The sequence below is a fragment of the Salvelinus alpinus genome, chromosome 20, assembly GCF_045679555.1.
Source record: "Salvelinus alpinus chromosome 20, SLU_Salpinus.1, whole genome shotgun sequence".
Taxonomy (NCBI): Eukaryota; Metazoa; Chordata; class Actinopteri; order Salmoniformes; family Salmonidae; genus Salvelinus; species Salvelinus alpinus.
The window spans coordinates 49,779,622-49,790,845 of record NC_092105.1 but is presented as its reverse complement, the minus strand read 5'-3'; the positions used below and the strand labels follow the sequence as shown (position 1 = coordinate 49,790,845).

The following is an 11,224-nucleotide window of genomic DNA, read 5'->3' as shown; positions in this document are numbered from 1 at the left end:
CCTATGGGACTCCCAATCATGGCCGGTCGTGATACAGCCTGGATTTGAACCAGAGTGTCTGTATCAGAGTAAGTATCAAGTCTTAGCACTCAAGTCCCAAGTCAAGACAGGCAAGTCCGAGTCAAGTCTCAAGTCTTTAACTTTGAGTTTCGAGTCCTAAACAATTCATAATGTGCTCTTCTTTCACCTTTATTTAATTAACCAGGTAGTCATTAACCACAAGTCATGTGACTCGAGTCCACATCTCTGGTCTGTACTGACACCTCTAGCACTGAGATTCAGTGCCTTAAACCGCTGCGCCACTCGAAAGCAAAGAAGTATGCGGTGAAGGCCTCCCGCACACGGATTGCCTCCAGTGCTGTGTTGTTGGCCCCCATCCATGTGTTAGGTTCTAAATGAACCCTATAAAATTTCACGGACGCTTAATAAAGCTCAAACCAAAATTATTCACCCATTGGGTCGATACAGCTGCATAAGACAAAAGACATATTCACACAAGCACTGATATTTAACCCTTTCTCCTATGCTGAGTCTCCTCCTACACATCTGAACAGCCAATGCATCTCTGTTGCTAGACAGAACCTTAGTGATATCTGTTCTCCCTCACGTCATCTGACCTGACCTCTGCCCCAAAGTGCTCACTCCTCCCCAACTCACGGATGTCATGTTGACTCGTACCAGAGTGTGTCTTTTTTCCTCCCATAGGATCCCTGATGGCGAACACTAACATATTCGTACAGAATGTAAACGTTATACATTCCCCTCTTGAACATTAGCTTCCTACTGTTCAACTTACATGAACTTGGAAATTAGTTGGAACAAGTAATGAACAAACAATGATAATAAAACACTAACAAAAAATAAAACATGATTAACATTCACAGTGAGGTTTACAAACGTACGGCCTCTGTTCTATAGTCACACCATGCACACTCTCACTTCCATTTCTCATAGAACACTGATAATAACGTGTCTGCTGGAGCTGTTGAATTCTTCTTAGCACAAGACTTGAAAATCAAAAAGAAACACAAGAAATGACAGTATGAATAATGTGTTAAACTATGCATAATTATATATGAAAAGAAAAAAACAAAGTTTGACAACATGACAATTCCACGCTCTCTATTCGCCTGCCTGTGCATTCAGGATACTTTTCTGCTGGGTTTGGCAAAAATGAATGCCCTAAAAAAACTCCTTATGCTTTCACCCAGTTTTCCCCGTCAGACCACAGGTTCCGAGAGGTGTTCCCAAGCCATGTCATTCTCACTTTGCTCCCCATCTCCTTCCTCCACAGCCACCCGATATACACGTGCAGTGGCCTTAATCAACCTTACCTCTTCTTGAGGTAACTCAGCACTGTATAAACGTTTGAACATCAATGCCCTCAGCATATGATATCCCAACAATGCTACCAAAGTAACCCTTGTTACTGCTAACACTGTCCATGACACATAAATCACAATACCTCTCATTTGCGCCGTAGTCCAGTTCCATGCTGTTACTATAGCCTCCGCTACTACTACTGCTCCTTCAGTTACTGTCCCTACAGCGACTGCCGTGAGAATAGCTACGGCATGGCATCTGTCACCTGCTCTTCTACTGTTTGTGGTTCACAGATAGATCTAGGACTGACCCTTTCATATACTCCCTTACCTATCTCCCAACTCATACCCGGTCCCCTAGCCACCTATCTCCAATGACCTTCTGTGTTCTTCTACAGTCTACACCTGTGGATAATACTATCTTGTGCTTAGGTTAGATCAGTCCCAATCTTCTGGTAGATATGTCAAGTGTTTTATGGCTGTTAGAAATGGGGAAGAGTTTAATAATGATGTTGGAATAGTATCCAACCTAACAAAACTTTGAGTCACGGGTTTCTTGAAAGTTGACAGTAATGTCTTGAGGTGCCAACACTATCTACTCTCACCATGATCTGGGAATGTGTAACGTAAAATTGAACGTCATAATAGTCTTTATATTGTGCACAGTTAGCTGTCTCCCTCTCCTACGAGCTATCTCCTGTAACAATATACATAGAGTGGTATCATCCCCAGAGACTATCACCCTGACCTTAATTTATGAGCCCCCACAGCTCTCCACCCCGTCACATTCCATCCCACTTAACAGCCTGATGTAAACATTCTGTCTCAAACACAGGCCTCATATGTCCCTCACCTCCTGCTACAAATACATTTGCCCGTATATCATTCCATCTAACCCATAACACAATAGTCACTACTCTAAATGCACTTCTACAGTTATATATATACTAAAACATTCTCAAATCAATTGGTCAATTTCCACCAATCCCACATCTGGAACAATGATCACTCTTATGTTCCACAACACCTAAAAACAGGTTGACTTGAACAGGGAAGAGAGAAAACACATGTTTAATAGTTTCACACCACCCTTGATGCGACTAAGACTGGGGAAAGAACCATACACCTATTCTGTTCTATGCCCATGGGATGCTACTCTCCATGCCCGTCTCCTTCATTTTCATCCTTGGGTGTTAACGCAAGACACAGACTATGAGCCTTGCATGCATTTAATAGTACCGTATCATCCAGCAATCCACATGTATTGGTATGCTTTAACATTAGGATTATGATGACATTTTAAAACAAAAACCCCTTCATGGTTGACTCAAGCTATCATCCAGTGAGTTCTCTAATAACCTCCCTCTCGGGGGGAACTTAAAGATAAGGTTTCTAGAGAGAAAAACCCTCCCTAGACCCAATAAGTTAGAGCAGTGCACCCACCCCTCACAGTTTGAGGGTAGCGCTTTTCTCATTACAACCCCCATTTGTCTCTGTTTTCCTGTCGCGAGTGGCATGGTCATGAAAGATCGGTATCTCAATGCATTCTTAGTCTAAATTACTATGAATTTCGCAGTGTGCATTCCTCCTCAATAAACCTGACACCCCAACTAAAAAAAGATGGCATGGTTGACCACCCCCTCGTCTCCCGGCACTTATCTTTCTAGCGTGTCTTCATGGGTTCCTCTTCGGATAGTGTTATAGTTCATCTTCCCATCGGCACATATATAACTCATGCCTGTCACAGTTGATGGCCCTTGATAATGTCCCGATATCAATATCCACATAAATTAATCCGTTTTTTCCAAATACACGAGTCTCTCACCTGAGCGCCACCACCATTCTGTCTGGTCCATTTTTCCCACCAGTACACCACCAGCATGTGAGAAGTCTGAACGTGATCTCTCTCCATGCTCACTCCACATGCGCGGTCTCAGGAATCATGGCGCACTCCTGCCGCCCGTACCCAGGTTGATGGATCCGACTCAGGTCACAGTGTTAAAAGTCACGGTCGTGTTGAATGCCTTTGTCGCTCTTTCTTCAGCCAGTTAGGGAGGGTTTTGAGGTTCACACACTGTTCCTGGTCAAATGATCCCTTTCATGCATTAAGACACCATCTGAAGCCCACCTTGCCATTACTTGAGAGAGGACAGAGCAAAACAACAGTTTAAGACACTAAAACAGGGAGCTAACTTAATGACTCCAACCTAATGTAAACTTCCAACTTCAACTGTAAATTAACCTTGTCAAATTTCACAGACGTTTAATAAAGCTCAAAGCAAGTTTATTCCCCCTTTGGGTCATACAGCTGCATAAGACAAAATACATATTCACACAAGCACTGATATTTAACACTTTTTCCTATGCTGAGTATCCTTCTACACATCTGAACAGCCAATGCATCTCTGTTGCTAGACAGAACCTTAGTGATATCTGTTCTCCCTCACGTCATCTGACCTCTGCCCCAAAGTGCTCACTCCTCCGCAACTCACCGCTGTCATGTTGACTCGAAAATGTTCTTAACTGATTTGCCAAGTAATTTTTTTTGTTGTTGCAGCGCTCCATTTTAAATTAATGTAGCCTACTTCTGGAGTACCCAAACGCAACTCACTTTCGGTCTGATTGAGGCATAACTATAGGACTCTCCCTGCAACATCAGACGCGCACTGAGGTCCACGAGGATTCAAAATTCTCTTTTTACTTTCTTATAGAACTTCAAGTTTGGGGAATGTTGATTTCCCTTATGGATGTCACTGATGTTATCGTTTATTGCCAAGAATATCCCGGGAAAGAACACAGTATTTCTTAAAACATCTTATTAAGATGCAGTAGACCTACTTCATCACACATCCCACCAGCGACCAGCCTTCTAATATTGTCCTATTCGCAGCTCAGACCTGTAAAGACTGTTTATAACATGTGAATACTAAATAAATCAATAAACTATAGAAGTCGCACTTATTGTATATTGTATAATATTTTTTTTAATAGACAAACTGATAAATGAGAAGTGCACACGACATAAACAACACAACACAAGCTCTTGCGGAGAGCGTCCTTGCTGAGGCATTGAAGAATCGCGGTACTTGGTTTGGAACTCTCGCGAGGGGACATAGCGACTTCCACTGGAGAGGAAGAGAGATGGAGAGAGATGAGGTCTGAAAAGGACCAAATGCCCGGAGGCAGGGAGAAAAGTATCGTCGAGATACAATTTAGAGACATTCCGAGGGAACAGGACGCCGTCTTTGTCAACTCAAAGCAGAAAGAAGAGAAGAAGGAGATATTTACTAAGGTAGGCAGAGCGCTGTGATGGCGTGTTTGTTATTGCAGTCGGCCGCAGATATGAACGAGGCAACATAATCGGCACCACAGGCAGCGAACGCGAGAGGTATGCTAAGATACAATTTATGCTTGATCCGAAAATGTTGTCGGTTCTCCTTATGGAGGGTGTGACGCATTTACGGAGCCTCCGGAAGGCACGCAGAGGCCAAATTGAGCTCTGTACTGCATCGCCAGGTGTCAACATACTTTTGGTCATGTAGTGTATGTTGTTGTTGACATATATTGCATGCGCCTAATGCAGATCGTTAGAAAATTTGGTAGGCGCATGCAATATATGTCAACAACAACATACTTTTGGTCATGTAGTGTATGTTGACACCTGCTGTTGAACAGTTCATTCCAAAATCATTCATATTGAGTTGTTCCCCCCTTTGCTGCTATAACAGCCTCCACTCTTCTGGGAAGGCTTGCCACTAAATGTTGCAACTTTGCTGCGGGGACTTGCTTCCATTTAGCCACAAGAGCATTAGTGAGGTCGGGCACTGATGTTGGGCGATTAGGCCTGGCTCGCAGACGGCTTACCAATTGAATCACAAAAGTGTTTGATGGGGTTGAGGTCAGGGCTCTGTGCAGGCCAGTCAAGTTCTTCCTCACCGATCTCGACAAACCATTTCTATATGGACATCACTTTGTGCATGGGGACATCGTCATGCTGAACCAGGAAAGGACCTTCCCCAAACTTTTGCCACAAAGTTGGAAGCACAGAATCATCTAGAATATAACTGGAAATAAGGGGCCTAGCCCAACCATGAAATACAGCCCCAGACCATTTTTCCTCCTCCACCAGACTTTACAGTTGGCACTATGCGTTCGGGCAGGTAGCGTTCTCCTGGTATCTGCCAAACCCATATTCGTCCATCGGACTGCCAGATGGTAAAGCGTTGTTCATCACTCCATAGTCAAATTTCTGCCCTGGAAATGCGTTCTAACTGATTTACTGGAAAGGTGCCATCTGATGACAGTGCCACGTTGAAAGTCACTGAGCTCTTTAGTAAGGCCATAATTCTGCCAATGTTTGTCTATGGAGATTGCATGGCTGTGTGCTTGATTTTATACACCTGTCAGCAACGAGTGTGGCTGAAATAGACGATTCCACTAATTTGAAGAGGTGTCCACATACTTTTGTGTATATATAGTGTATCTGATGTAGTAGGCCTATGTTTGAACAAAGTAATATGTCTGTTTGCTGTACTATCGTATGCATGTCACGCTACTGTAGCTTATGCTATGTTGATAAAGTGGCAAAGGTATAGGCGGTGCACTTCTGCCACAAGAATGCCTAGAACACATTGCTCAATTCAATGAACATAAATACCCACCTGTAAACAAGCACATGCTTGTGTATTATAGACTATATTTAGGTCTACCTGTCAAGGCAATGGAAATTGTCTATAACTAGATATGAAAATGTAATCAAACAACCAAGACACACAGTACGAATTCAACGATTAAGAGTAAATTCCATCCAACTATTAACGTGACCATGAATGTCTTTGGTGTCTTGCCAATTCTAGTGTAATCTCAACCTACTATTTTGTGTTTGTGCATGTATGTCCTTCTCGGTTCCAGGTAGTAATAAGGCGACTTCCACCCAACCTGTCTAAGGACCAGCTGGAAGAACAGCTCAGTCCTCTTCCATCCTTTGACTACTTTGAGTTCTTCCCTGCAGATCAAAGGTGAATATTTGGTAGGATACTCCATGTGTTGGGACAGGGTGCACTGACTTCACAGGTCAGTGTTTTTCTCAGATCTGCATCGGGTGATGCCAACATCATGATATTGACATTACCCACAGATATTAAACAATTGGCTTCACCAAATCTTGGTTTGTGGATGAATTCTAAATGATCTTGCCAAAACAAAGCTAAAACACTAGCACAGCAATCTAATCATTTGTTTACCACCTAAAATCAGGGTGTATCAGAGAATATGTCATCATCGCCCTTTTAACCCCACATTTAACTCAACAACCTCTTAATTCCATGCAGCCTCTACCCACACTTGTTCTCCAGAGCTTACATCAACTTCAAAAACCCAGAGGACATCCTGCTCTTCAGAGACCGCTTTGATGGCTATGTTTTCATTGATAACAAAGGTATATTTATTATGTACACTACCGTTCAAAAGTTTGGGGTCACTTAGAAATGTCCTTGTTTTTGAAAGAAAAGCAAAACATTTTTGCCCATTTTTAAAATGACAACAAATTGATCAGAAATACAGTGTAGACAGTGTAGACATTGTTAATGTTGTAAATGACTATTGTAGCTGAAAATGGCTGTTTTTTAATGGAATATCTGCATAGGCTTACAGAGGCCCATTATCAGCAACCATCACTCCTGTGTTCCAATGGCACGTTGTGTTAGCGTTCCAAGTTTATAATTTTAAAAGGCTAATTGATTATTAGAAAACCCTTTTGCAATTATGTTAGCACAGCTGAAAAATGTTGTCCTGATTTAAAGAAGCAATAAAACTGTCCTTCTTTAGATTAGTTGAGTATCTGGAGCATCAGCATTTGTGGGTTCGATTACAGGCTCAAAATGTCCAGAAACTCGTCATTCTATTCTTGTTCTGAGAAATGGCGACTCCGGGATGCTGGCCTTTTAGGCAGAGTTGCAAAGAAAAAGACATATCTCAGACTGGCCAATAAAAATAAAAGGTTAAGATGGGCAAAAGAACACAGACACTGGACAGAGGAACTCTGCCTAGAAGGCCAGCATCCCGGAGACGCCTCTTCTCTGTTGACGTTGAGACTGGTGTTTTGCGGGTATTATTTAATGAAGCTGCCAGTTGAGGACTTGTGAGGCGTCTGTTTCTCAAACTAGACACTCTAATGTACTTGTCCTTTTGCTCAGTTGTGCACTGGGGCCTGCCTTTCTTCTTCCTATTCTGGAGATTCTCCATCGATCTTGCTTTTTAGTGCAGGTCTAGGCTTAATCTGTGTCAGGGAAACCTATCCTAAATATTTCCTATTACCAATGTGTTAGTGCTTAGTAGTTAGTGTTTACACAATGTTTTTGAGCAGATAGTCCTGTGGGTAGAAGTACGGTGCCTTTGGAAAGTATTCGGAACCCTTGACTTTTCCACATTTTGTTATGTTTACAGCCTTATTCTAAAATGTATTACATAAAAATAATTCCTCAGCAATCTACGCACAGTATCCCATAATGACAAAGTGAAAACAGGTTTTTAGAATGTTTTGCTAATTTATGTAAAATGTAAAATATAAAACAGATACCTTATTTACAAAAGTATTCAGACCATTCGCTGTAAGACTTGAATTTGAGCTCAGGTCAATCATGTTTCTTTTCATCATCCTTTAGATGTTTCTATGACTTTATTGGACTCCACCTGTGGTAAATTTAATTGATTGGACATGATTTGAAAAAGGCACACACCTGTCTATGTAAGGTTGACAGTGCATGTCAGAGAAAAAACCAAGCCATGAGGTCGAAGGAATTGTTCGTAGAGCTCCGAGATAGGATTGTGTCGAGGCACAGATCTGAGAAAGGGTACCAAAATATTTCTGCAGCATTGAAAGTCCCCAAGAACACAGTGGCCTCCAACATTCTTAAAAGGAAGAAGTTTGGAACCACCAGGACTGGCTGCCCCAAACTGAGCAATCGGGGGAGAAGGGCCTTGGTCAGGGAGGTGTACAAGAACCTGATGGTCACTCTGACAGAGCTCTAGAGTTCATCTGTGGAGATGGGAGAACCTTCCAGAAGGACAGCCATCTCTGCAGCACTCCACAAATCAGGCCTTTATGGTAGAGTGGCCAGACGGAAGCCACTCCTCAGTAAAAGTCACATGACAGCCCACTTGGAGTTTGCCAAAAAAGCACCTAATGACTCTCAGACCATGAGAAACAAGATTCTCTGGTCTGATGAAACCAAACTTGAACTCTTTGGCCTGATTGCCAAGCATCACGTCTGGAGGAAACCTGGCACCATCCCTATCGTGAAGCCTGGCGGTGGCAGCATCATGCTGTGGGGATGTTTTTCAGCGGCAGGGACTGGTAGACAAGTCAGGATCGAGGCAAAGATGAAAACCTGCTCCAGAGTGCTCATGTCATCAGACTTTGGCCAAGGTTCACCTTCCAACAGGACACGCCCCTAAGTACACAGCCAAGACAATGCAGGAGTGGCTTCGGGACAAGTCTCTGAATGTCCTTGAGTGGCCCAGCCAGAGCCCGGACTTGAACCCGATCGAACATCTCTGGAGAGACCTGAAAATAGCTGTGCAGCAACACTCCCCATCCAACCTGACAGAGCTTGAGAGGCTCTGCAGAGAAGAATGGGAGAAACTCTCCAAATACAGGTGTGCCAAGCTTATAGTGTCATACCCAAGCAGACTCAAGGCTGTAATGTCCGCCAAAGGTGCTTCAACAAAGTGCTGAGTAAAGGGTCTGAATACTTATGTAAATGTGATATTTCAGTTTTTTTGTTGTTTTACAAATTGGCAAACATTTCGAAACCTGGTTTTACTTTGTCATTATGGGGTTTTGTGTGTAGATTGAGAGAGGGAAAAAACCCAATTTGATCAATTTTAGAATAAGGCTGTAACCTACAAAATGTGGAAAAAGTCAAGCGGTCTGAATACTTTCCAAAGGCACTGTAAATAGTGGGTAGAAGTATAGTGCTGCTGGATATATATAATGCAATTAAACACATCCTCAATGGGCAACGTTCAGTGTTTAGTTGTGATGCTTCTTGTTTTTTTTGTGGTGCTTTATTGTCTCTGTGTGTGTGCGTGTGTGTGTGTGTGTGTGTGTGTGTGTGTGTAAGCTCTCTTGATCATTGTGTCAGGTGTTGTCTAATGATGATCTGTCTCCATGTCAATATTTGCTCAGGCCAGGAGTACCCAGCTGTGGTAGAGTTTGCACCCTTTCAGAAAGTATCCAAGAAGAAACTCAAAAAGAAAGATGCCAAAGCTGGAAGCATTGAAGAAGGTGGGTGCTGGACCTGTGTCTTTTTTTTAGAAACTATCCAGACATATAGCCTGGATGCCTGATTGTGTCTGCATTCAATGTCAAAACATGTTGGGTCTGGCAAACACAGACTGGAACCCATGCTACCCTTTACATTTATAGTATATGGGTTTTCAGCCCCCTCATTGTACTTTATGCATTTATCCAGCATCTGATTAATAACACAAATAAAATAAACACACACAAAGGCAGATAACAAACCTTTCTATTTTCTGAATAGAGATATACACCTATTACACCAAATGAGCGTATTCAGCTATGATAACATTACCGCCTGTCATCTGAAGCTTTAACCCTATATTTTACCCCCCTTTTCTCTTTACCACCACATCCTTGGTAACAATGTGACTGATGGACCTCATCCCTCTCCTTGACTCATCCTAATCCTTCTCCCCCCCGCGCAGACCCGGAGTACTGTCGCTTTCTGGAGAACTACTCCTGTGATGAGGAGAAGTCCATGGCCAACCCTGAAACCCTGCTGGGAGAGATAGAGGCCAAGACGAGGGAACTCATAGGTACTAGGATCAAGCAGTCAACCAATAAGTCCGGCATTCGATCAATCTGACTTTGCATTATATGTGATTTTCATTTCAGCCAAAAGAACAACACCTCTTCTGGAGTACATCAAGAATAAGAAACTTGAGAAGCAGGTAAGAGTACTGTAACAGTGGAAAATAACGTGTTTATAGTTGTCCTTTGTGGACTCTTATCCAGATATACAGTGGTTCCTCAATTAAAAGTTGCGTTATACCACGGCGAAGCCAATTTATGCTTGATCTGAAAATGTGGTCGGAGGCGCCGTATGAATGGTGTGACGCAATTACGGAGTCTCCGGAGTCATAGAGAGGCCAAATTGAGCTCCGTACCGCATCGCTGTGCACCTCTCAAATTGTGTAACAATACGGAGGGCTCTGTGTAGCTCCGCATTGACATAATTGGTTGACGGTAGGTGAGGGCGGGAGGTCCTGTACAAACTCACTTCCTTGACAATTAATAGTGTTCTGTATTATGTTATCCTGTACAAACTCACTTCCTTGACAATTAATAGTGTTCTGTATTATGTTATGTTTTATGTGGACCCCAGGAAGAGTAGCTGATGCTTTTGCAGCGGCTAATGGGGATCCTAATAAATACCAAAACTTCCAAAAGTATGTTTGCTCTGACTTCTGCGGAGGCCACATCGCAGTAAATGCTGTGTGGCCAATGCAGACGTCGGGTTGACCATGCAGCGCCTTTTACAGTGCTTGCCGTTAATGCTCCTTTTTAAGATCACCATGACATGCAATTTGTGAATACACTTCATGATTAAAATGTAATTATATATTTCATTGTAGACCTAAAGGAAGATCAAGCAAGCTGAGTCCCAATATGGACAGAATAATGTATGAAATATTTGGATGGTTATAGGCCAAAATCTGATTGTTTCTATCCAAATGTGACTCGTTCCATTATATCCTGGCCTTTATTTACGATAATTTTAGTTGTAGCCGGTTCTCCTATTCACAGCACTGTGACTGACAGCCATTATAAACTTCAGCACTGTGTGACAAGAAGATGCCCCCATCTCTCCCGCTAA

At 42.6% G+C, this 11,224-nt stretch overlaps 1 protein-coding gene across 2 annotated transcripts in view; it reads left to right on the top strand.

Moving 5' to 3' along the window:
• The first annotated feature begins 4,407 nt into the window (after window positions 1-4,407).
• Window positions 4,408-11,224, top strand: part of LOC139547036 (regulator of nonsense transcripts 3A-like) — a 31,697-nt gene continuing 24,880 nt past the window's right edge. For both annotated transcript variants that reach the window (XM_071356086.1, XM_071356085.1), the window contains exons 1-6: window positions 4,408-4,614; window positions 6,234-6,340; window positions 6,653-6,759; window positions 9,511-9,609; window positions 10,053-10,163; window positions 10,243-10,298. In XM_071356086.1, the coding sequence (XP_071212187.1) occupies window positions 4,474-4,614; window positions 6,234-6,340; window positions 6,653-6,759; window positions 9,511-9,609; window positions 10,053-10,163; window positions 10,243-10,298 (621 nt within the window). In that variant the 5' untranslated portion in view covers window positions 4,408-4,473. The remainder of the gene's footprint in view (window positions 4,615-6,233; window positions 6,341-6,652; window positions 6,760-9,510; window positions 9,610-10,052; window positions 10,164-10,242; window positions 10,299-11,224) is intronic.